At 44.3% G+C, this 27382-nt stretch overlaps 1 protein-coding gene across 1 annotated transcript in view; it reads right to left on the bottom strand.

The window, feature by feature from the left end:
- The window catches only part of LOC117363647, a 135028-nt gene that overhangs the window by 84257 nt on the left and 23389 nt on the right, over positions 1-27382 (bottom strand). Inside the window, exons 5-10 of the mRNA XM_033951738.1 lie at positions 25430-25562; positions 18498-18618; positions 17750-17837; positions 10278-10365; positions 9033-9187; positions 3379-3517 (exon numbers count right to left, since the gene is read on the bottom strand). Coding sequence (XP_033807629.1) covers positions 3379-3517; positions 9033-9187; positions 10278-10365; positions 17750-17837; positions 18498-18618; positions 25430-25562 — 724 coding nt within the window. The remainder of the gene's footprint in view (positions 1-3378; positions 3518-9032; positions 9188-10277; positions 10366-17749; positions 17838-18497; positions 18619-25429; positions 25563-27382) is intronic.

The raw sequence follows: 27382 nt of genomic DNA, 5'->3' as shown, positions 1-27382 counted from the left end.
AATATCCTGGTAGAGAGCAACAATCTGAACACTCCCTCCTCCTCTTCTACTATTTATCACTTATATAGCACTGAAAGGTGTACACAGCGTTGTACATTTTGACATTTACTAGACGGTCCCTGCGGCCAGAAAAAAATCTCTGTTGATTTCTTCTCTTTTCCTTGAAAAAAAATCCAAATCTCAAGAAGGCTATGAACACCCGCATTAACTCCTCCCCCCACTCATATTGGTTGGAAGGCAGGTGCCTATATTTGCCAAAATTTGCCAGAGGCAAAAGGAGAGGGCAGGGGGCTGCGGATCACCTAGGGCGCCGTCATGGCGGGGGACCTTTCACCACTGCTCTTTGCCCACCCACCTCTTCAAATCTTTGCCAGCATGAGCAACATCTTCCTGCTGCTTGTGCCAGCCTCAGCTCTCCATCTGACATCACTTCCTGGTCTTGGGACAGGAAGTGATGTCAGAGAGAGCTGAGGTCAACATGCGCAGCAGCTGGAAGACGTTGATCGCTGCCGGTGAAGATTTCAAGAAGTATGTGAGGGGAGGGAGGGGGAGGGGGTTGTGGCAGGGAAGGAGTGCAGGGGTGGGCGCGGCAGGGAAGGAGTGCGAAGGCCCACAGCGATACCAGGCACCACTGCCCCAGGTATGCCACTGAATTTACTGTATATTATAATGTAACCTTTTATTTTGAAGTTGAGAGTTGGTATATTTTTACCGACTCCAGCTAAAACTGCTTCCAATTCCAACTCCAACTCCACAGCCCTGGCTTAACTTATACTATTTTGGAAGTTACATGTCCTGCCCCATACTGTGCCCAATTGTGCCTGTGTATATGTCCATCTGTAAAGTATATGCAATATAAGATACATCTGTATTTATAGAATAGCATTTTAAAATAATTTTGGCAGCTACATACCTTTGTGTATTTTAAACATTTACTAGGATAGCTGACCTGTAAATGTGAGGTTAAAATAAAAGGTTAGACTTGCCTCCTAAATTTGCGGTTCGCAGATTCGCTCATTCACGGTCTGCTCCTACCACCTCTCCTTGTAGTAAAGTTGGGCTACACCAGTGGTCTCAAACTCGCGGCCTGCCAGGTCCTATTTTGAGGCTCTCAGTATGTTTATCATAATCACAAAAGTAAAATAAAACAGTCTCTTTAGCTATAAATGACAATATTATGATTAAGACTCAGCCAAAAGAAAAGATTTATAAACTATAAAGAGTTTTATCTCTTGCAAAATTGTCATTTCTTTAATGTTATTAACTATTTTTTCTGAGGCCCTCCAAGTACCTACAGATCCCAAATGTGGCCCTGCAAAGGGTTGGAGTTGGAGACCATTACCTTAACTGTATCCATGACATCCTGTTTGTCTTTGGGAAGCAGAGCCGAGATTGTGATGTCATAATGCCTCATTCCACCAATAAGAGCCAACCTCAGCAGTGATGTCACAATGGCTTGATTGTCCTGTTCTCCCCTCTGTCCTCCAACCCAGCCAGCAGATTAACCCTTCCCCTTAACTCAGTGGTCTCAAACCCGTGGCCAACCAGGTACTATTTTGAGGCCCTCGGTATGTTTATCATAAATCACAAAAGTAAAATAAAACAGTTTCTTGATCATATGTCTCTTTAGCTATAAATGACAATATTATTATTAAAACTCAGCCAAAAGGAAAGATTTATAAACTATAAAGAGTTTTACCTCATGCAAAATTGTCATTTCTTTGATAAGACATTGACTATTTTTTTCTGAGGCCTTCCAAGTACAGTCAAACCTCGGTTTGCGAGTGTTTTGCAAGACGAGCAAAACACTCAGCAAACTTTTGACTCGCAAACCGAGTGTTGACTCGATTTGCAAGCACCCCCCCCCCCCGATAACCAACATCGCTTCCCCCCGCTCGCAAAGGCCCCCTCGCTCCAACCGCCCCCCCCCCCCCGCCAGTACAACTTAAATTTACCCACCTCCCCATCTAGCACCAGCACCGGCACGCAGGCACAGCTCGTGTGCCTAGAAAATCTTCTGGCTTCCGGCTTCGGTTCATAGACAAAGCACGGCGAGAGGGAGAATAGAAGTCCTTGAGCATGCGCAGATGCATGCTCAAGGCAGGCAGGCAGAAGCCGGAGGTGTCAGGTCAAAAGCGCGCTGGGACAAAGGCGTGCTTTGTCTATGAACCGAAGCCGGAAGATCTTCTAGGCACACGAGCTATGCCTGCGTGCCGGTGCTAGACGGGGAGGTGGGTAAATTTAAGTTGTACTGGCGGGGGGGGGGGGGGTTGCGCGGTGGGGGTGCCGGTTGGAGCGAAGGGGCCTTTGCGAGCTGGGGGGGGGGGGGGAGCGATGCCGGTTATCGGTGGTGGGGGTGGGTGGGAACGTATCAAAGCGAGTTTCCATTATTTCCTATGAGGAAACTCGCTTTGATACACGAGCATTTGGATTACGAGCATGCTCCTGGAATGGACTATGCTCGTAATCCAAGATACCACTGTACCTACAAATCCAAAATGTGGCCCTGCAAAGGGTTTGAATTTGAAACCACTGGGCTACACCAATCGGGAGCTGCGTGTCAAAGCAGCTCCTGATTGGTGTAGACCAGGGGTAGGCAATTCCGGTCCTCGAGAGCTGGAGCCAGGTCAGGTTTTCAGGATATCCACAATAAATATGCATGAGATAGATTTGCATCTCAAGGAGGCAGTGCATGCAAATCCATTTCGAGGACAGGAATTGCCTACCCCTGGTGTAGACCAACTTTACTACAGGAAGAGGTGGTCGGAGCAGACCTCGAATGATTTTCTTCAGCTGCCCTCTCCTGCCTCTCCAGCCTTTTGACAGAAATTCGCAGGGGTTCCTGGAATGGAACCTCCGCGAATTTTGGGGGAGTACTGTACTTTCAACATGTACATTTTGATCCAACTTATTTTAAGTGAACTGCTGGTAAATCTTTCCGTTTTGTCCTTCCTTGTTTACCGATGTTAAAGTGCTATTTAAGTCCTAACTCTTATCAATGTTTGCTTTATCATCCCCTCTCCGATAAATTCCCTAACTCCCCTCTGTCCCATTTATCTGTTTTGATTAGATTGTAAGCTCTGTCAAGCAGGGATCGTCTCTTACATGTTTAATGTACAGTGCTGTGTACGTCTGGCAGCATTATAGAAATAAGTAATAGCTGTAGTATTTCTAGAGTTCAGAAGTAGTCTGTTATTTTTCTCTTAAGAAAAGAAGAAGAAAAAAAGCTTATACTGCTGGCCTGGTGAACATGTGTCGATATTGGGCATGTGAACAAGAGGCTTTGAAATCTATATTTTCTCGCCCTCAGTGGTGAAATTCCCCACATCAATAGCTAAATCACATTTGCAAAAGCGTTACTTCTGTTAGCAGTCAGACGGTATCTGTTTTTGTTGGCGACTGCTCGGCATCACGAATTGGATGCTGTCTATTAAGATCCCGCTGTTTTGAGCCGGTCACTACTTCTTTCTTCTTATGTCTCGCACTTTGCTGGAGGATAGATTTGTCTGAGTCATAGCTAAGAAAACATAACATATAAGTTTTTATTTACATACTTTCGGTTCTAGGTGGTGTACAAAAAAAAAAATACAACAAAGGAAAAATTGTTAGCATTAAAGATAGATTATCATGGTAATAAGGCACATAGTTGTTCTCTATCTGTTCCAAGAAATGAAAAAAATTAAAATAGTTAACCATTTGCACATAAAAATCAACAGTCCTGATATTCAAAATGATTTCAGCCAGGCAGGAGAGGTTTCTGCTTAGTTAAATCACATGAGCTGACCAAGTCGTTAATATTCAGCAGTACTTAACCAAACGCCACTGAAAAATTTGCTTCTTTAAACTTCGCCTTATTCGTTCCCTAACTTTGATTCTAGATACAGATTAAAATTAAAATTCTGGTTCATTCCTTAGTTATTTCCCACCTTGATTACTGTAACTCTCTTTACAGCGGACTCCCCCAAAAAGAAATCCGACGCTTACAATTAATCCACAATATGGCAATAAAACTCATCTACAAAATAGGCAAATATGATCCTGTCACCCCACTTTTGAAAGAAGCACATTGGCTCCCTATCACACATCGTATCATCTATAAAACCATCCTGCTGACCTTTAAAATAAAACTCTCTCACCAGCCCTCATATCTTGATAAGCTTCTCATCCCTCAATGCCCAACACGTACACTGAGGTCAGCAGATCAGAAGCTCTTGTTAATTCCTTCCATATAAGATTTCTTTTACACCAGGAAAATAAATTTCTCACTAGTCGCCCCAACATTGTGGAATGCTCTGCCACATCAACTCCGACTCCAACAACAACTTGATCAATTCAAGATAAGCCTGAAGACTTTTTTTATTTCGTGACGCTTTTACTTGTGTTTAGAGCATATCTTTTTTACTCAACCAACTGCTTTTATAAAGCGACCCCACCCCATATGTTTTATCCTATTCCCTCTTTTTCCTTCTTTCTTCAAAATATGTAACTTTTCCCCTCCTTTCCCTTTTACCCTCACTTTCAAGTCTGTCCAGTTAATGTCCTTGATGTACACTTTCATTATTTTTTAAATACGTATTATCTTTATCTCTTTTTAAATATTTTATTGTAAACCGGCCAGATACTTGTTGATGGTCGGTATATTAAAAGTCAATAAACTTGAAACTTGAACTTGAATAGTAGCACTGATGGTTGGGACACTATCCGGTTACCCCCAAATTCTACACATGGAGCCTAAATAACATTCTGACTACAGAGGCACTTAACGTAATGCTACAAGATGCATGTACCTTGGATAGGAGCAGGCCCGCACAACTCAAAAAAGAAAGTTGGAAAATGTAGCGAGGGCCGCAGGTAGTGGCCATGGCTCGGGACACCCGGAAGTGCGCGGACGTTGCCATGACGACATCGCGCGCATGCGCAGAGGCCTTCCAGATGGGCCAGTAGGGGATGCCAGCAGGGAAGAGGGCAAGAGAGAAATAGAGACACTGGCGGCGGCTGATTGCGTAAAGCAGTGTTTCTCAACTACTTCAAGCTAAGTGCCCCCAACTACAGACCTCCCAAGCTCTGCCCCAGATCCTGCCCCCTTTACTAATTGTAATGCAATTTTTTCCTTTAATTTTTCAACAGATATAAATTCTCAAAACTGATACATTTCGATCACTAAATTGAAAATAAAATTATTTTTCCTACCTTTGTGGTTGGGTGATTTAATTATTTTCTGGTTGGACTTCCTTCTGACTGTGCATCCAACATTTCTTTCACAATCCAGCCCCATCCCCTTTGGGACCAGGTCTCTCTCTCTTTTCCCTCTGTTTACCCTCCCCAGATCCAGTGTCAGTTCTCCTTTGTACCTACCACCACCTTTGTTCCAGGTCTCCATCTCTCTCCCTCCTCTGTTATGATCTTCCATCTCTCTGTTCTTCCTCATGGTCCCTCCTCCTCTGTCTCTTCTGTCTGCATCTCCCATAGTCCAGCATCTGCCTCCCGTCTTTCACCTTTCGTCCAGGCCTCTCACTCTCTGTCTTTCTTCTGCTTACAAACCCCCTCCCCCCATGTCCAGCATTTATACTCTTTTCTTCCAGGTCTTTCTCTGGCTCTCTCTCCTTCCTTCCTCCCTCCCTGGTCCAGAATCTTTCCACCTTTCTACAGTCTCTTTCTCTCTCTTCCCTCTATACACCCCCAAGTCCAACATCTGCCCCCCCTTTGTTTCAGGTTTCTCCATCTTTCTATCTTCCTTCTGCTAACATTTTGAGTCCTCCCCTCTCTTCACCCCTCTAGTCCAGCATCTGCCCTGTCCTCAAGGTCCTTTTCTGTCTCTCCCCCACCCCAAGGTCCTTTTCTGTCTGTCTGTCTCTCTCCCCCCCAAGGTCCTTTTCTGTCTCTCTCTATCTCCATCCCCCCCCACCCCGGTGTCCAGATCCAGCGACAGGTGGGGCCTTACCTCCCCTGCTTCCTGCACCCAGCGAGAGGTCATTTTCCACACTCTGACAGCCGCTAAGCTAATTACGGCAGTCTGCAGTGCGAACCTAGCAGACTGCCATTGGCCTTCGCAGCACGTTTCCTCTGCCGCGGTCCCGCACCCCCTCTGACATCGGGGGCAGGACCGTGGCAGAGGGAACATGCTGCAGAGACTGAAGGCAGCCTGCTAGGTTTGCTCTGCTGGCTGCCGTATTAGCTTTAAAGGGGGGAATCCGGCGGACGCTGAGGGGGAAGTCAAGGAAGACAGCCGATAGGGAGAGCCGTATCGGGTGCGGGCCTGCAGTGAGAGCTGTTTTGGACTGCATGCGGCCTGCAGGCCATATGCTGTGCAGGGCTGGATTAGAGAATGACATGGAGACAAGTTTTTCCCGTCCCCGCAGGAACTCATTTTCCCATCCCTGCAAGCTCCTTTCCTGCCCCATTCCTGCAAGCTCTATCTTCATCTGCACAAGCCTCCAAAGCTTTAAAATCATAAATGTTCAAGGCTTGTGCAATTAAGGCAGAGCTTACAGGAATGGGGCAAGACAGGGACAGCAACAAAACTTACGGGGACGGAACAGGGAAATTGAGTTCCTGCGGGGCCAGAGACAAAATTGTCCCCATGTCATTATCTACCTCGTAGAGAATCGTGCTAAATGTCAATGTGTCACATAACTTTTAGGCACGCCGATTTTAGGCCAGCTAAAACCAGGCTTAAATGATGCGCCTCAGTTGTGCACAGATTGGATATATTCTATTAAAAAAAGTGCCTAACTTTTAGGAATGTCCACGCCCCTCTTCAAATTTGCGCACTAGAATTGGCATATACTTTTTATAGAATCGCGTTTTCCAAGTTATGCGTGTAACTTTTAATTAGTGCCAATCAGCATCAATTACGAGGTAATTGCCAATTAATCAATTAAGCTGTGCATGCAAATCGGCAACTTAAGGCGCCATCTACAGAATTTGGGGGTTAGTGCTGGGGTGGTCTGGGGATGGAGTCAGGAGGATCCAGACTGGGCACCAGACTCGATTCAGTGCGGGTGCCTGATAGCTAAAACCGGGCATATCTGCTTACCCCCCACCCTCACCCATTTTATGAAGGTTGTTAAGGTTTTTTATTGCAGGAGCTTCAGAGCTTTTACCACTGCGGCTGGCAATAAAAAACCTTATTGCAGCTTTATTAAGGGGGGGGAGGGTTATTTATCCAGGTTTGGCTCTGAATATTGGTTGTACCCAGGTAATTCCAGGGGCTGGCAAACACAGATATTCATGGTGGATATCTCGACAAAACAGATTGGTTTGGGGATTCCCCAAGGACAGGATTGAGAAACTTTGGATTTAAAGGGATACATTAAAAACGTACCTGCAAAATCCAGTCTGTACTGTGTGTTCTCAATGGAAAAAGTCATACTGCCTTGTGGATTCTGTTTGAACTGCGCTTCACACGGTATCTTTTATGCAAGGGGAAAAGAGTGACATTGTTGTCAGCACTAGAGCGCATACTACTGCTTGCTTCACTGGCTGCCTATAAATGCCAGAATCTTGTTTAAACTCTCTTGCATTGTACACCATGCATTAAACATCCAACTCATCAAAGCTTGTTCTCTGATTCCCTCTTCACCTCGACCAGGATCAACACCACCCACCAGCTGATCATCTCCTCATCCAAGGAGTGAACTTAGAGAATGACACGGTGCCCGTTTCCCGCAGCTAGGGGAAAAAAAATCGACTGGTTGCTGCAGGTATGGGGACAAGGCTTTTCACCGCCCCGTAGAGCAATGAATGGCCTTGTCCCCGCAGTAAAGGATCTGCTGCAAGTCACCTCCCTTCCCACACCTCCCGATCAGCGGCCTCCCTCCCTCCCTATTGCGGGTCCAACAGCCCCCCCTCCCTTGCGATCGTGGCTACCGGCAAAAAAACCCAACCAACCTGCAACTCCGCTGTCGGCCCCTTTGTGTCTCCTGGGGTGGGTCTACCAGCTTCTTAGAAGCATTCATAGAATGAAGAGGCAATGTCGTTGCTCAAAGCACTGAAGTTCACTGAACCTTCTTCCCGCCGAGTCCGCTCCTGGTTTTGCCAGCATTACATTGGAAGGGGACTTGGCGGGAAGAAGGTTCAGGGAACTTCAACACTGTGTGCGATGATGTTGCCTCTTCATCTTACGAATGCTTCTAAGAAGCTGATAGGCCCACCCCAGGAGGCGCAAAGGAGCTGATGGGGGAGTCGCAGGTTTTTGGAGGTTTTTTTGCTGGTATCTGCAATCGCAAGCAAGGGAGGGAGGCTTTGGACCTACAATAGGGAGGGAGGGGGATTGCTGGACTCACGAAGGGGTGCTGCTGCTGCACCTGCAAAGGGGAAGGGGGTTGCTTGGACTGATGGGATTGCTGAAGAGAAGGGAGACAGTTGCTGGATCTGGTCTGGGGGTTGAAGGGGAGAAGGAAAACAGGTGCCTGGCCCATGTGGTGGGTGGAGTGGAGGAAGGGAAAGGTGCCAGACCTACACCTGGGCGCTGAAGGGAGGAGACAGGTGTTGGACCCATGGGAAGGGGGCTAGAGGGAAGGGAGAGAGGTGCAAGACCTGCAGGGAGGAATAGAGAAGGAAAGAGAAAAGCTGAACCAAGAAGGAAGAGTGAGTGAAATATTGAACATAGCGCAGGGAGGGAGGAGAGAGAGAGAGTGAGACACACATTGTTGATCCTTGCTCTGTATTATTTGGGTTTATAAAATGGCAATTGTACAGACTATTGTTTCTTTTTATACTTTAATAAAATAAGTTCAGTCTAAAATCATAACTATCCGAGGCTTGTGTGGATGGGATCAGATGGCTTGCGGGGGATAGGCAGAGACAAATTTTTCCCTCATGTCATTCTCTAAGTGAAATACAAGCGAACATTCAACACCCTTTTCAAGAATCTGGAATGCCCTTCCAACATCCATGAGAATTGAACAGAATTGAACTATCTCACCGGCAGGAAAGGACTGAAAATGTACCTATTTCATAAACTCCTTTCAGCTCAGTAACTCTGCCCTCTCTCCATGACACTGTAACAGTCCTCAACGTGATGTACCTACCTCCCTTCTTGCAACAATGTAACCTTCCTCCTTCCTCTATAATGTGTTGTAACCTTTTCCCCTATTGTAACTGTATATCCTTCCTCGACATGATGTAACCTTTTCCCCATGCTGCTGCATGAGCTTCTTGCCTTGCAAATCGGTTTGAACCTGTACTGGATAAGTGTGATTAAAAAATCCTGATTAGATCAGAGAGTTCTGTTGCTTGAAAATCAAGAGGGTCAAAATTCATACCTGGAGGTCAGCATATTTTTTGGGAATGCTGGCTTCAGTGTTTGAAAAAAAACCCAGCCAAAAACCCAAACATATATTCAATACTGTTGCACAGTTTCCCTGATGCCATTATCTGAAGAAAAGCAGTATTTCAATGCTGATAAATGAAGGTGAATGTGCTGCCTAAGGAGGAGCTCAGAAGTCAAGCAGCCATCCTCATTGTCCCCAAGTTCCGCAATATATACATATAGGCAGAAATCCCCTAAATCCCAGTGTCGGAGGAAAGGGTCCTGGGTTAGCCTAAGTGTTTGTTGCTTCCTGGTTGCACTTCTGTTTCTAACTGTAACATTTTTGCAGTATAATGCATTTTTCTTTGTATTTGTTAAAAATCTAAAAAAATAATTTAAAAATGAAAAAAAAACCCTCTAGCACAGCTTGTTTAAAAGGGGGATTAATTATTTAAAAAGCCTTAATTGGCTGGTAAGCGCCTAACTTGGTAGGCACCTACCAGAAAATAGGTTTGGTTAGAGGTGGATTTGAGGGCAGATATTGGTCATGTTTTGACTCAGGCTAACTCATTTAGGCCAAGAAAACCCTGGCACAGAGTGCACCTAAAGTTTCAACGCCTACTGGTGCCTAAAAACAGTAACTTGCAATTGACACTTGCAATCCTCGGCGCCATTTATAGAAGCAGGGCCTTACTGGTGGCCATCGATAAACGTATAAGTCCTTTTGAATTTTGGGCCTTCGGTGGAAACTCTGCATTCAAATCTGGGCTACTTGGTTTGAAAAAAATGAAAATGTTCACAACACTTTGTTATGAGGCAGGTTTAGAATTCAGTGGAGTGGAGAGGGGGTGGGGGGAGAGAGAGAGAGCCTGGAGCAGGACAGCGTGTAATGAAGGTGATGGCGGACAAATATTATGAGAGGGAAGGAGGTAAAAACAGAGACAGGAAGAATGGATTCCCCCTATGGTGAATCTCTCCACATGCCCCTGACCAGAAAACCTTATTATAAAGAGAAAAATCTTACATGCTGTTTGAAGTCATGCCATTTTCCGTGATTTCCTTTATACTGCCAGACGACAGTCTTTCCAATATCCATCCTTTGAAAAGGTGAACTTCAAAAAAGAACAAAAAAGATATATATGAATGGTGTCAAAAGGAAAAGGAAGTAGTGGTACAGACGAGTGGAATAAGCTTCCTTCTTTCATTAAGCTCTTTTTAACCCTTTCAGGACCAAGGGACATATTTGTCCCATAACTTTAAAATCCTATAAATTTTGATTGGGATAGTCTACAGTTCTAAATTTTATATGTACGGATTCCATATGATACTGCCTTTATGTAAACAAACTGGTTCCGACATTCATTCATTAGCGTCGTTGCCAGATTGACGAGAAGATTCACTTGCCACACTGTCCATAAGCCAGAAGTGTGATTTAAAAAAAAAAAAATAATGATATTTCACAAAAAAAATCAATTTTTTGGCATCTGCAAGCCCTTTTTACCATAAAAATGTCGTCAAAACCACAAAAATTGGCCTACGATCCTTATGGTCCTGAAAGGGTTAATATCTTTGATGATTCCTTTGGTATAAAGAAAAGTTAGAAGAGACTATTGGCTATTTTGACAGCAGTGGCTATTCAATCAATTTTGAGAGTGTGGAAGGACTCAGCATCATTATGGTTTCAGTTCTGGTGGAATTCTGTTTGGTGGGGAAATATGAATCAGTTGTTATGGAAAAGAGAGGGAAAAAAGCAAAAAATGGATACCTGTTAAAAAATGTGTGGAAAATAATTGGCTTAGAGGTGAATAATATGCCTATGTATGTTTGAGTATGATGTTACACTCTCTATATGAGGGGGGTAGGGTGGGGGGTGGAAATTATTTATTTTAGATTTATATGTATCCCTTGCTTACGTTATGTTAATTGTTAAAAAATTTTCTACTGTCTAATTGTTTTATGTGGAAATATTCTCAATAAAAATGAACTTAAAAAAAAGTTTGCAGGCGTTCAAGAAATTGCTAAAACGTCATTTGTTCCATTGTATGAAATACACAGTATGACTTCATCGGCTTTATGACTACTACTTCCCTTTGGCCTTTGGCTCTTTAATTTACTTCCTCCTGATGGCTACTTTTCTTTTGTGTGGGCAGAATTAAATACTTACTCCCCTCTTTTACGATAGCAGTTTCTAACGCGGGGAGCCACGCTGAATGGCCTGCGCTGCTCCCGACGCTCATTGAGTTCCTATGAGCGTCGGGAGCCGCGCGGGCCATTCAGCACGGCTCCCCGCCCTAGAAACTTCCATCAGTTTTGTAAAAGAAGACCTCTGTTTTCTCCCTCACCACGTTGTTCATCCCTTTCCCCAACCTTTTTATTTTTTATTGCAATCCCCGATTCCCTCTTTCCCCATGTTCTCAATTTGTTTTCTTTGTTTTGTCTTCCTTTTGTTCTTACCCTATTTAATTTGGGGTTGTTGTTTTTTTTTTTTTTTAAATTTTAACTTTTTATTGTAAACCGCTTAGATTTGCCTTCTGGTTTTATATTTGCGGTATATTAAATACATTGAACTTGAATTTACTACATGTTATGCTCACAGAATTGACCCTTTTGGGACGGCAGAGTTGTCTGACGATGTTAATGTTGATATGTCAGTCTGATTATATAATTTGGTGCTGTCAATTTTTATTTTTGTAAAATAATTGAAATGCTACCTATGTGTATTTATGAATGTGTTGATGTACTTCACCTTGTATAAGATGGATTATAAATAAACCAAACCAAAGGGAAAAGGAATGGGGATTTCTATACTGCCTTTTTGTGGCTTTGGAATTTCAAAGCTTACAATCAAAGTGGTGGGCACTGGAGGATTAAGCAACTTGCCCTGGGTCACAAAGAGCAGCACCAGGAGGCAGCAGCTCTACCCAGTGAGCTGCACCTTCCACCCACAAGCAACATTTCATTGCATGCTATGGGGCCTATCTTCAGTAAATTGTCTGGCGAATAATTTGAATCAGCTTTCCTAACTTAACCAGACACCAGTCTGAATTTCGGCCAGTGCTTGATTAACTTCTGAATCGGCAGTCAAACCCAGATATTCAAGCCCAGGAGCCACACGGCACTGAGTATTTGGGGTTATTTCAGTCCGTGGCTGGAAGTGGCTTGCTAGTTGCTCATTGCTGCAAGCTGAATATCACTTCCTTAAATGTCTGAGTGCTTTCTAAATAATGACCTATAAAGGTTTTCCTCCCATATTCGTGTGCATGGGAAGTTTGCTTAGTAAACAAGGCGCTGCTTCTCTCCTAAATGGGCTCCTCCATCAATGAAATAGAAACGGCACATGGGTTACCATGAAATATACCCCTAAGTACCATTCTCTAAACCAGAGCTACTCAATTCTGGTCCTCGAGGTCCAAAGCCATGCCAGGTTTTCAGGATATTAAAACAATAAATATGCACGAGAGAGAGATTTGCATATCAAAGAGGCAGTGCATGCAAATCTCTCTCTTCTGCATATTCATTGTGGATAAGAAAAAAACAGGGCAAACAACCCGCACGGTCCAATACGGCAGGTATATGAGCAGATCACACAATATCTCTTGCCAAAGTTTTATTCACTACACTTCTCCCTCCGTATTCGTGGTGGATGCGGGTAGAACATAGCTGCGAATATGGAAAAACCGCGAATAGCTTTTTATATGTTATTCGCATTTTTTTGTAACAGCCAGCGTTTTTACTATAACTTTTCAACTGTTCCTGAAGGAGAGGCAACATTGGTGAAGACAGCGATTTTCAGGCTGATAGCAGGCAAGCAGTGATTTCCAGCGTTTTTCTCCATGGATGCTGGGAAGCAGCGTTTTTCTCCATGGATGCTGGGAAGCAGCGTTTTTCTCTATGGATGCTGGGAAGCAGCGTTTTTCTCTATGGATGCTGGGAAGCAGCGTTTTTCTCTATGGATGCAGGGAAGCAGCGTTTTTCTCTATGGATGCTGGGAAGCAGCGTTTTTCTCTATGGATGCTGGGAAGCAGCGTTTTTCTCTATGGATGCAGGGAAGCAGCGTTTTTCTCTATGGATGCTGGGAAGCAGCGTTTTTTCTCTATGGATGCTGGGAAGCAGCGTTTTTCTCTATGGATGCTGGGAAGCAGCGTTTTTCTCTATGGATGCTGGGAAGCAGCGTTTTTCTCCATGGATGCTGGGAAGCAGCGTTTTTCTCTATGGATGCTGGGAAGCAGCGTTTTTCTCTATGGATGCTGGGAAGCAGCGTTTTTCTCCATGGATGCTGGGAAGCAGCGTTTTTCTCTATGGATGCTGGGAAGCAGCGTTTTTCTCTATGGATGCTGGGAAGCAGCGTTTTTCTCCATGGATGCTGGGAAGCAGCGTTTTTCTCCATGGATGCTGGGAAGCAGCGTTTTTCTCTATGGATGCTGGGAAGCAGCGTTTTTCTCTATGGATGCTGGGAAGCAGCGTTTTTCTCCATGGATGCTGGGAAGCAGCGTTTTTCTCTATGGATGCTGGGAAGCAGCGTTTTTCTCTATGGATGCTGGGAAGCAGCGTTTTTCTCTGTATACACTGGGAAGCAGTGATTTTTGAGGGTGAAAGATTTGAAGCATCGATTTTGTGGGAGAAAGCATGGAAGCAGCTATTTTCAGAGTGAATGTTGGTAAACGCTAAACTTTTTTATCGGTACAGTAAAGGAAAAGGAACTTTACTCATGATGTAATTTTGGGGGGGCAGAGTCAACTTACGAAAAATCACAAATAAGCGAAACCGCGAATAAGGAGGGAGAAGTGTATACTAAACAGAGCACAAAGGGTGAAACACAGCCAGTATCGGGTTTGCTTTGTGTTCTGTTTGGTATAGTAAATAAAACTTTGACAAGAGATATTGTGTGATCTGCTATTATTCCCAGGAACAACTACCAAACAAAGTGATAGGCACAAACTGTTAAACCAAGAATGAAGGGTTTGGTTTTTTTTTACATAGTAGATGACGGCAGATAAAGACCCGAATGGTCCATCCAGTCTGCCCAACCTGATTCAATTTAATTTTTTTTTTTTTTTTTAATTTTTTTCTTCTTAGCTATTTCTGGGCGAGAATCCAAAGCTTTACCCGGTACTGTGCTTGGGTTCCAACTGCCGAAATCTCTGTTAAGACTTACTCCAGCCCATCTACACTCTCCCAGCCATTGAAGCTCTCCCCTGCCCATCCTCCACCAAACGGCCATACACAGACACAGACCGTACAAGTCTGCCCAGTAACTGGCCTAGTTCAATCTTTAATATTATTTTCTGATTCTAAATCTTCTGTGTTCATCCCACGCTTCTTTGAACTCAGTCACAGTTTTACTCTCCACCACCTCTCTCGGGAGCGCATTCCAGGCATCCACCACCCTCTCCGTAAAGTAGAATTTCCTAACATTGCCCCTGAATCTACCACCCCTCAACCTCAAATTATGTCCTCTGGTTTTACAATTTTCCTTTCTCTGGAAAAGATTTTGTTCTACGTTAATACCCTTTAAGTATTTGAACGTCTGAATCATATCTCCCCTGTCTCTCCTTTCCTCTAGGGTATACATATTCAGGGCTTCCAGTCTCTCCTCATACGTCTTCTGGCGCAAGCCTCCTATCATTTTCGTCGCCCTCCTCTGGACCGCCTCAAGTCTTCTTACGTCTTTCGCCAGATACGGTCTCCAAAACTGAACACAATACTCCAAGTGGGGCCTCACCAATGACCTGTACAGGGGCATCAACACCTTCTTCCTTCTACTGACTACGCCTCTCTTTATACAGCCCAGCATCCTTCTGGCAGCGACTAGTGGCACAAGCAACAGGCCGATAAGAAAATTTAGCTGCAGATTTACGAGAAGACCCATCCTTGGAATGATTCAAAACAAAACTGAAACTACACTTCTCCCTCCGTATTCGCGGAGTATACGGGCAGAACCTAGCCGTGAATACCGAAAAACCGCGAATAACTTTTTGCATGTTGTTTGCAGTTTTTCAGTAAAATAGACGTGAAAAAGATAATAAACCGTGAATAACCTGACCTGTGATTTGCTTCGTACAACGCCGGGAGCAGCGATTTCCAATGTGAAACGCTGAATTCAGTGATGAAAAATAGGGGGCGGAGTCAGCAGCCAAAAAATCACGAATAAGCGAATCTGTAGATATAGAAATCGCAGATATGGAGGGAGAAGTGTATTTTTATTTAAAGACGCTTTCGAGCTTTAATGCAACACCCTTCCTTTTATTTTCTCTCCGCTTTGATTAATACTTACAGAAGGGTCCCATCCAATTGTTTGTACCCTTATTGTCTCTCTTTCCTATAAGCTATGCAGTTCTACCCCTCTACATTGATGTACCAGTATGTCAGTATGTCTTCTAGTCCATGTCCCCAAGATTTTACTTTTAATGTAGACTCATTTGTACTCCGCTTAGAAATGCGATAGGCGGAATATCAAATTTTTATTAAAAATTGTAAAACTTGAAACTTGAAGAGAGCAATACTAATTATCATAGAGTTGCTTTGGATCTTTTGGTCCCCTTCGTCCATGGTTGTATGCTGTGATATTTTGCCAGCAATGCATTATTGATTCTGAGTCATTTGACACCTCATGCAGGCATTCCTTTGCCGAAGCAAAGCCCTGTGCTACTAGAGGGTGGGTATAATAAAACTCCTCCTTGGTTTAACAGTTTGGGCCTATCACCTTCCTTGGTTGTTGTTCCTGTGACTTCTCAAGTCCTGTTTTATCCTTTTCTTTTTTTTCTACATCTGCTATTATTCCCGCCATATTCACTGTGAATATCCTGAACACCTGGCCCTCTTGTGGTCTTTGAGGTAGGGTTACCATATGGCTCCAGAAAAAGGAGGACAGATATAGACATCCGGGTTTTACTTCCATTGCTTTCAATAGAAGTAAAGCTCAGATGTCTATATCTGTCCTCCTTACTTCAATTACTTTCAGTAGAAGTAAAACCCAGATGTCTCAATCCATCCTTTTTCTGGAGCCATATGGTAACCCAACTTTGAGGACCTAATATAAATAGCCCTGCTCTAAACTTTGATGTATTCTAAAATGTAACCACCCAATATTCAGCTGGTAGCAGTCAGTGTTTTCAAAGATGGTTTCGGTCGATGTCTGAATTTTACCTGGATATTTAGTCTGGTCTAACCTGTAAGGTTAGGTGCTACTGAAAATCTGGGGATGGCCTGCTTACCATGACTTAACCAGACAGAAGCCTCTTCTGCCTTTTAAAATTGTTCTGAATATCTAGGCCTAAATATTTTTATTGTATTTGCATTTGACCGACTTCTTTTTGGATCTTTAACTCATCTTTTCAAGATTGGCTGCAAAAGGTACACCGGATGGACTTGAGCCACAGCTTTTGGTATCCACAAGATGGCCTGGAACTAGTCCCCCAAGGAAACCGAGGGTGAATTGTATTATCACAAAAATTTTGACCTTAATACTGGTGCGTGCCACTCACTTGCTCTTGGGTGACCTGAAGTTACATGTGGATAATCTTGCTCCAGGGCTTGAAAATGAGTTTATGCATGCAATTGGCTTGAGTCAATTGATTAGTCAGTCAACACATTAACTGGACTGTGTGTTGAACTCCTTTTTGTCCAAGAGCCATGATATGGGATTTAAGTTTGATTACTTAACGGTACAGTAAACCCAGTAGCCTGGTTTGATAAAGCAATAAAACGCAGCTACTGCATAAAATACTGTAGAAAGTTTACAGAGCCGATTAAAATGACTGTCACTCATAAAAATCAAGTGTATCATTAAATAGTCTAAGATGCACCAATTGGTACATTTATCTTCTGAAGCATGTGTTTTTTTCTCCACCATTGTCCACTATTTTATATTTTTTGTGATGAGCAGCTTGCAACTATCTAAAGCTGGGAAAAGTGTAGAATTGGTAAGAAATAAGAAACAAATTCCTACAAATCAGTTGAAAATACTGAGGTTCCTGCCACACAGACTCAGCTAGTTGCTGGCATTAGGAAGTGAGTACAAGAACGCAGTAGTCTTTTTCATCCAGGTCAGGCTGGGTGACCGATCTGGAAGCGTTTGAATTGTGGCATATCTACTTTTCATGAAGGGGAAAAGTGCCACATTCAGTGTTTCATGAGAATTTTCAAAGCTCAGGTGGCAAGACCTCCTAGCTAATGCTCTCGTTAGGGCCAGCACGTGGAATTCGAGTTTCAAAAAATGCTCATGGTTGCCGAGGTACAGCAACTGGTGAAGCATATCCTATCAACAGCCAAAGGAAGATGAAACCTACGGTGTGGTGGATGGTGGAATTCATCTTACTAGCTGCCACATAAAGAAGGCCTGAACTGTGGTGGCGAGTGGAGCTCATTCTAGAATTGGTACATTTAATAACAGATGAGTTCTACAGAATTAAGATTCCTTATGGCTGAATCAGCATTGCGTACAAAGACATCATAGATTAGTGCTATTAACAGATATCATAGTCTCAGAAAACATACTTGAGTGCACCAGATTTTGGACCGGTAAACTGTGGACGGCGCCTGACACTTCGACGTGTTCCATTGGCTGTGTTGAATTGGGCCATATCTAGGAGCAGATATTTTCATGTTAAAATTAATTTCTGCACCAGCAGAAAAATTAAAACTATTACCGTGTTTCCCCGAAAAGACAATTATATTAATTTGGGATACAAAAAATGCATTAGGGCTTATTTTAGGGGGATGTCTTATTTTTTTATCATGTACGACAATCATCTCTCCCTCTCCTCCACCCCAAATCTTCCTCTTTCCTTTCTCCTCCCCCACTCATGTGCAGCATCTTTCCTTTCCTCTCACCCATCCCCTTGTGCAGCATCTTTCTGTCCTTCCCTCCCATCACCCTGTGCAGTAGAACCCCACTGACCCTCCCACTGTGATGCGGCAGAGGGAAAGTCCCAGTAGAGAAGACCATGAAGCAGCCCATTCAGAGCGCTGCCGCCACTACTGCTTTAGGAGGCCTTGGAGTGGAGGTATGTCAGGTCTCACTGGGGTGGGTGGGGTCGCTGAATTGAAGAGTCCAATTTTTTCAGCGAATCAGGCAGCACTATTGTCAGGGATAGAGTTGGGGGCTTCGGGGGTCGATCTTAACTAGGGCTTATTTTGGGGATAGGGCTTATATTAGGAGCATCTTTAAAAATCATACTAGAGCTTATTTTCAGGGAAACACGGTAGATACATCTTGATAATTAATAATGAGAACCAAACTTGCCTGCAAAGTTGATATTGTATAGCTTTTGACCAAGTTTAAATTGATGGGATCCTTTTCTATTTCTCCGGTAGCTTTTCTCAATTTCTTCACTGGTGACTGATGGTGGATTGCCTTTGGAATCCTTTGGGAAAGAGAAGACATGAAAATACGGCAATAAAGCTATAGAGCTGGACAGAAAGACAATGATCAACGAGGCAAAACACCACCAGATCTCAGGAAGAGGTATGATCAGAGGTGAGCAAATTCAAGTTTTATTAAAAATTTGATGAAACGCTTATATAAAAAATTTCTAAGCGATTAACAATAAAAAAAAAAAAACATATCGTAACATTTAGGGCTCCTTTTACTAAGGTGCGCTAAGCGTTTTAGCGCACGCACCGGATTAGCGTGTGCTATAGCGCGCAAGCTGAAAATCTACCACTTGCTCCAAAGGAGGAGGTAGCAGCTAGCGCGCGCTATTCCGTGCATTAAGGCCCTAACGCGCTTTCATAAAAGGAGCCCTTAGACAACAAATATAGGGGTCCTTTTACTAAGGCGCGCTAACCGATTTAGCGCGCGCTAAATGCTAACGCGCCCAAAGAATATAATGGGAATATTAGGATTTAGCGCATGCTAATCTTTAGCGCGCCTTAGTAAAAGGACCCCATAAACTACACACAAACTTGCGAGGGAGGATGAATAATAATAATAATAATAATAATTGATTTTTATCTACTGCCTAACCAGCAGTTCATAGCGGTTTATACAATAGGTACTCGGCATACAATATAATAATATCATCTAATATAATAAAATGGTAGACGCGCATGCGCACTAAAAAAAACGTGTTCCCTGAGATGTCCCGAAAATACGAGTGCGCATGCGCGCCTACAACGTCACCACAGCCTGCTCTCCGTCTCCACCTCGCGCCGCTGCAGGCCCCACACTCGCAACTCACACATCCGCTGCAGCCTAGCAACTCCGACCACAACCTTCCACCCTCAACCGCCTATGCCGGCTCAGGCTGGCGCGTTGAGGAGTCGGAATGCAGACCCGGAAGAGCGAAGGAAGCCTCACACTGAGCAACTGTATTTACACTGTGCAACGAGCCTCTGCCACGGTCCCGGGTTCCTCTCAGCCTACCCTTCTCGCGGTCTGGCCGGCTACCTTAGTCCTTTGCCGCTGCCGCCACCCCTTCCCTTCCCTACCCGCGGTCGACAAAACTCTTGCCTCCAGCAGCCGACGCAGCACTGTAAACACGCTGCTTCGCGGACTCTACTGCCTTCATTTGCTCTTCCGTTTCTCTGATGACGTCATCAGGGACATGGAAGAGCAAATCGGGGCAGTAGAGGCCACGAAGCAACGTGTTTACAGTGCTGCAGCGGCTACTGGAAGCAAGAGGTTTGTCGACCGTGGGAAAGGAAGGGGGTGGCGGTGGTGGCAAGGGACTAGGGGAGCTGGCCAGACCATGAGAAGAGAAAATTGCGTGGGCCACGAAGAGACAGGGAGGAACTGGAGCTGGAGAGGGAAAGGGGCCTGCTTTGGGGAAGGGCTGTGCTTGGAGGCAGACAGCTTTGCTTTGGGGGGAGACAGAAGGGGGGGCCACGGAGACACAGTCAGGGAGGAACTGGAGGGCCAGAGGGAAAGGGGTCTGCTTTGGGGGAGGGGTGTGCTGGGAGGTAGATAGCTTTGCTTGGGGGGGAGAAAAAATGGGGGGCCACGGAGAGACAGTCAGGGAGGAATTGGAGGGGTAGAGGGAAAGGGGTCTGCTTTGGGGGGGAGGGGTGTGTTGGGAGGCAGACAGCTTTGCTTGGGAGGGGAGACAGAAGGGGGACCACGGAGACACTGTCAGGGAGGAATTGGCAGGGTAGAGGGAAAGGGAGCTGCTTCGGGGGGGAGGGGTGTGCTGGGAGGCAGATCATTTTGCTTAGGGGGGGAAGACAGAAGGGGGGCTACGGAGAGACAGGGAGGAACTGGAGGGGGAGAGGGAAAGGGGGCTGCTTTCTAGCACCCATTAATGTAACGGGCTTAAAGACTAGTATATAATAAAATTCTAAGTAACTAATACAAACATTAAAACTAATGAATAAAAAACCAATGTAAACTAAAATAAGTATAGATAAAAAGATTAGAAGTACATATACTACATGTTAATATGAAAATCAATAACGTATTATTTAAATAAGTGGGTTTTAAGACCTTTTGAAATTGATAGTAAGAAATGGAGAAACAAGAAGATTCCAACATGAATTCATTAATCCTGCTTGGAATGCTCTAAGGTCTTATCCAAAATTTTTTTGTAACGACATGCATTTGCTGAAGGCAAAATAAAACCAACCAGACCTGTGAATATTTTTATTAGAAATGAAGGGTAGAAATGACATTTTTCAAGAAAAGAACATACACGGGCTAAAACGTTAGGGAAGGGATTGAACGCTGCCTAAAATACCACTGTGTTTAAAAGAGGCAGGATAGTGCTTGCGGAGATTGCGTCAATCTGTCAGTTTTAAACTTGTCACGAATCAAAAGCATCTACATACAGAAAGCTTTTGAAGGCACCTTGAAATCTCTCCTGGGTGGTTTCTTCTCTCAAATGAGTTGGTAAGTAATTCCCTTGCCACGACAAGCTCAGCAGCCGCATCTACTTACAATGTACCCACTGGCCTAGGGAGACGTGTACAGCTGCCTAGGTCCACCTAAGGCTACTTCTGGGCCAAACCACACCCATGCCTAGCCTTAGGCAAGCTTAGGCGGGCTTGCGCGCTTCCCTAGGCTCTCAGAGGCACCTCCAATGTAGGCGGCCTGGCCTCAGGAGGTCTTATTAAAAAATGTGCATCCCGATTGGCTGGTTAGACAGCAGTAGGACACCTACCGCCACCTACAATTGAGATGCCGTTTAAAGAATGTGGGCCTTAGTGTACATATTCCCACTCCTTTAGTAACTCAACAAAAAAATCACCAATATTAAGATGCAGGCACCAATCCAGCCCTGAAATGGGGGTTATGAAGTCTTTTGCACTGAGTGTTACGTGTTTGATTATCTCCCAGTTGGTGACAGGTCATATGTGTGTACTCAATGCAAAGAGCTCCTAGCAGTCAGGGAATAGAGAAGGTTTACAAGGGTATAGTAGAGAAGTCCCATCTCCAATATGATAACATCTGTGCTACCATAGAGGAAAAAGGTCTCCTGAAGGGAGATCATCTCCGTGGAAAGGGAGGAAGTGATCCAATAGCCAGGACCTACCCTCCATAGGGTGCAATATCTTCTCATACCAGGGATGTGTCTCTGGAAGCTTCTGCCTAGAAAGGAAGGGTTAGAATGGCCATTGTAGCTGTAGATTTGATTACAGATTGGGTGGCTGGTGGATGTGAGGATTACTTGACCACTTCCCTGCCTGGTGTGAAGGTGGTGAATCTCACTCATTACCCAGATACGATTTTAAGCTATGCTGAGGGAAAAGCCTTCTGTCTTGGTACATAGGGGTACCAAAGACATAGGGAAAAGTGGTAGGGAGGTTCTGGAAGCCAAATTTAGACTTTTAGGTAGAAAGCTAAATTCCAGAACCTCCAGGGTAACATAGTCAGTGCTCCCCGTTGCTCACGCAGGACCCAAGAGACAGGATGAGGCAATGGTGCAGGGAGGAGGGTTTTAGATTTGTTAGGAACTGGGGAACATTCTGGGGGAGGGGGGATCCTATTCCACACAGATGGGCTCTACCTGATTGAGACATTTAAGTACATCGCAGGTCGTGTCGAAGTGGAAAATGACATATTCTTTCCCAAGGGACCCTCGGTCACAAGGGGGCACCTGCTCAAACTCAGAGGAGGGAAATTTAATGGTGACACCAGGAAGTGGTAGATCGCTGGAACAGACTTCCGGTGCAGGTGGTCGAGGCCACCAACGTGCTCGACTTTAAGAATAAATGGGACATCCACGTGGGATCCCTACGAGAGTTAAGGAACTAGGTCATCAGCATTCAGATTTAATGGGGTGGGTCAGTAGGGTGGGCAGACTTGATGGGCTGTGGCCTTTTTCTGCTGTCATCTTTCTATGTTTCTACCTTAACCAGGGTGGAATCAAGCAGCTGGCATCAACATTTAAAAAAGGAGATAGAGCAGATTTTAAACTAAACTAAAACTTAGCTTTATATACCGGGCCATCAACCAGAGGAAGCTCGACATGGTTAACAATAATTAATAAAAATATGCTAAAATTGCAAGGAGATTAATTTTCAAAATATTTAGCAAATAGAAAAGTTTTTAAAGATTTACAGAAGAAAATGAAGGAAGGCTGATAGGGTGCTCAAAAGAGCATGGCTCGGAGCAATCGCAGTAAGGTATCTTTAAAAGATGTCACCAAAACAAGGAAGATAGGTCATCCCGTTAGCGAGGTTACAATAAAGACCATAGTTGAGCAGACTGATTTTAAAGATAGCAAATTAAACATGTAAACTTCCGAGCAAGCTATAAATAGGAATGACAAACATTGTATAGAAATGCCAGAAGCCTAAGAAACAAGATAGGAGAGATGTAATAGGCATCCATGAGACCTGGAAGGAAAATGACCAATGGGACACTGTGATACCAGGGTACAAATTATATTGAAATGATAGCGTGGATCAAATTGGTGGAGGAGTAGCATTATATGATAAGTAGGGCCTTGAGTCAAATAGACCAGTGAATCGCAAACTGTGTCTGACTGCTTACAGAACATGCCGCCTCTCGCTGAGAGAGGCATGTCCTGTAGATGGTCAGTCAGCACTGGCGCCTCTCCAATTGAGCACCCCCACTGGCAGCTCAGGGACTTCACGCACGCGCAGACGTCAGCGTGATGACATCATACCTGCGCGTGACATCACTGCATCGACGTCCGTGCACTTCCGGGAGCCCTCCAGCCGCAGCCAACTGTTTAGCGTGCTGATAGTTTGCAAGACTAAAAATTCTGGAGGAACCAAAAAACACACCTTGGAATCCTTATAGGTAGGAATTCCACGCGTAAAGGGGAAAAGGATAGTGATAAAGTGTATTATATTTTACCTGGCCAGGATGAACAAACAGATGCCGAAATGTTATCAGAAACATAACATAACATCGTACTTATAAACCGCATAGCCATACGTTCAATGCGATTAACAAAAGATTAGTGATAAAATAACATAGGAATCATATAGCTTAATTTGTCAGATACTTTGACAAAAGATCAGTTTTCAACTGAGTTCTAAAGTGTTAGGACTTCGATGGGAAGATAGGACTCAATGGGAAACCAAGGTGGCAAGGGGGCCCCTTCTAGTGATTCAGACAGGTCGTGACCTGTTCGGGCCGCTGCGGGAGCGGACTGCTGGGCAGGATGGACCTACGGTCTGACCCGGCGGAGGCACTGCTTATGTTCTTATGTTATGTTCTTATAAGAACAAGCACTACGCAACAATGGTCGAAATTCCCTATTGTAGAAAGCAGCCTGAAATGCTAATGTATGTTCCAAAGATTTCTTACTCTTACATCCTTGATGGAAAAATTGATCCTCTTCTATATTTATAGGATGCTATAAGGAATCTATCAGTCATATAGATTGGAGCAATACCGTACTCAACTTTGTAACAGAGACAACCCAACTTAAACGCGAGCCTCTACCGCAATTCACGGTAGAAGGGTGTCACGTGATCATATTTCCTTAGGCCATAAATCAATTTTACCGCCGGGTTCTGGATTAGTCTAGAACCCGGCCATCTCTTTCTTGGTACATGTTAAGTAGACTATGGGCTACTTTTATCAAGCCGCACTAGCAGGGTTAACGCACACAACTTTTCATCACGTGTTAACCCCTGCGCTGGCCAAAAACTACCGCCTGCTCAAGAGGAGCTAGCGCGGCTGGTGGTTTAGCGTGCGCTATTATGCGCATTAAACCGCTAGCGTGGTTTGATAAAAGGATCCCTATATTAATAAGAACATAAGAATTGCCGCTGTTGGGTCAGACCCGTGGTCCATCGTGCCCAGTAGTCTGCTCACGCAGAGGCCCTTAGGTCAAAGACCAGCCCCTAACTGAGGCTAGCCTTACCTATGTACGTTCTGGTTCAGCAGGAACTTGTCTTTGTCTTGAATCCCTGGAGGGTGTTTTCCCCTATGACAGACTCTGGAAGGGCAATCCAGTTGTCTACCACTCTCTGGGTGAAGAAGAACTTTGTTACGTTCGTACAGAATCTATCCCCTTTCAACTTTCGAGAGTGCCCTCTCGTTCTCCCTACCTTGGAGAGGGTGAACAACGTGTCTTTATCTACTAAGTCTATTCCCTTCAGTACCTTGAATGTTTCGATCATGTCCCCTCTCAATCTCTTCTGTTCGAGGGAGAAGAGGCCCAATTTCTCCAATCTCTCACTGTATGGCAACTCCTCCAGCCCTTTAACCATTTTAGTCGCTCAGCAACAGTGATTGAACTAAATTAGTGAGGCTAAACAAACTGGGTAACGCAGTAATAATGGGTGATTTCAATTACCTTATAACACCCTAATACAAACCCCTTTTATAACTTCCAAGCCTCACATTCACTATACAAAAATTAACATACAGTTGTGTATCAAGTTTAGAAATCCTGGAAAAATTGACGAGATTGTCTAATTTCCATGAATAATTATAAAAGCTTTTTAAAAGGGCTTTGAAAACTTATTTGTTTAGTAAATATGTGTTAAAGGAGAAGTAACTTTGATTCGGATTTTATTTTTATAATTCTGGATATTGTCTCCATTTTTATCATTTATAACCCGCAATGAACTTTCTTAAGGCATTTGCGGTATATAAACAATTATTGCATTCGGCAATTCTTGCATAAAGTTCACAGAAAAACAACAAATCCTGACAGTCACATAATCTGAAGAGACTTTGTCTTGATATCTATGTACAGCCATATTATGGTTCCAATTAGTCCAAAAGAAGCAAAAAACAGTCCCTCTGGGTGTTACCTTTTTTCCATATTTAGCCCAAGCTTTGTCACTTCGAAAATACCAACGCCAATTGTCATTTCTCCCAGTCTTGCGTCTAACTCGGAGATTTTTTCCCAAGACTCTCATTCTGTTAAAGTCTATGTAGACTTTTCTGAAACCAAGCAAAATGATACGCGCATTAGAATTTAAAATACAAAATGTTCAGTCACCAGTACAGAGAAGGAATGATCTGAAAGGAACGCTCAGCAATGAAGGTAGGTCTCAGATTTCTATTCATCCACTGCGGTCAGGGTTTTATAAATGCTGGCTGTAGCAGTTAAATATAACATAAGTCTCCCTCCAACTTAGGAATCAAGGAAACTCTTATATCTTGGCATCCCAAGTCCTCTAAATTTTCTTCACACTTCTACCTCTAACCCTCTGTTGTAGTTCCTTCCTATTTCTCCTACTGTAAACCGCGTCGAGCTCTACGAACGTGGAGATGATGCGGTATACAAACCTAAGGATTAGATTAGATTAGATTAGAACATAGATATTCAATGCTGCTTTCTGGTTAATACGCCAGTACTACTACCATATTTCCCCAAAAATAAGACAGTGTCTTATATTAATTTTAGGCCCAAAAAATACACTAGGTCTTATTTTCAGGATATGTACATGATCATCTCTCCCTTCCCCCCAATTCTTCCTCTTTCCTTTCCTCCCCTCCCTCCCATCCCTCGTGCAGCAGGACCCTACCCAACTTCTATCCTTCCCTCCCTCCCATCGTGCAGCAGGACCCTTGCCCAGCTTCCCTCCCTCCTATCCAACGTGCAGCAGGACCCTTACCCAGCTTCTATCCTTTCCTCCCTCCCATCCCTCGTGCATCAGGACCCTTGCCCAGCTTCCCTTCCCTCCCATCCCTTATGCAGCAGGACCCTTGCCCATCTTCCCTTCCCTCCCTCCCATTCCTTGTGCAGCAGAACCCTTGCCCAGCTTCCCTTCCCTCCCTCCCATCCCTTGTGCAGCAGCTCTTGAGCGAGCACCCCCCCGAGCACCCGCCACACAACCGAACCACCATCCTTCCCTCCCATCCGAACCCCGCCAACCGTGAGTGAGCCCTACATATCTCCCTAAGCAGCGTCAGGCCGGCAGCACTCTAAACAGGCTGCTTCAGCCTTGCCCGCCCGTGAATTCACTCTGCCGCTTCTTTTGGATGAAGAGATGCCGACGCATTTACAACTGTCCCCTGAAGAAGGCGATGGTATCGCCGAAACTTGGATCCTAGTCGGGACTTTGTCTTTTGGAACTTTGCTTGTTTTATACTTTGATACAAACTGCAACTAAAGGATTTCTGACCATTCGGTTGGATTTGACATCTCCTGTGCCTATTCTTGTTGGATTTGGAATTCTATAACACTGCATGCCTAAATTGTCTTGTATGCAACTCAGAAAAGGGCATGGCCAGGAAAGGAGCATTCTGAATGTAGGCGCAGTGTTATAGAAAAGGGTCATTTACATACCCAGCTGCCATTCGTTGCGCGGGGCTTTACAGTAGGGGCTCCTTTTACGAAGCCGCGGTAGAGGTTTAACGCACGTAAGACCGCGCGCTAGCCACTACCGCCTCCTCTTGAGCAGGCGGTAGTTTTTTTTGGCTAGCGCGGGGGTTAGCGCGTGATGAAAAGTCATGCGCGCTGAAGCCGCTGACGCGGCTTCTTAAAAGGAGCCCTAGGTTTCAGCAGCGTAAAAGATCTTGTACCCTCAGTTGGGTGAAGTAATCTGTGCGATGGTGCTTTTCTATAAAGGTTGCTTAATGCTAAGTGATCTTTATAAAACTGGCTGATTAAATCAGTTTGAATACTGATTTCTAGATTGTTTTTGGAAATATTTTACATTTCTTCAATGAAATTTCAGTCTATAATGAAATAGGTAACCTATTCTTAAGGGCAGAGGACAGCCAAATAAAAGACAAAAAACCCAAAAAATCCTAAT

Source organism: Geotrypetes seraphini, chromosome 7, assembly GCF_902459505.1.
Source record: "Geotrypetes seraphini chromosome 7, aGeoSer1.1, whole genome shotgun sequence".
Taxonomy (NCBI): Eukaryota; Metazoa; Chordata; class Amphibia; order Gymnophiona; family Dermophiidae; genus Geotrypetes; species Geotrypetes seraphini.
Note: the sequence above shows the minus strand (reverse complement) of the source record. Positions and strands in the feature narration are given on the sequence as shown.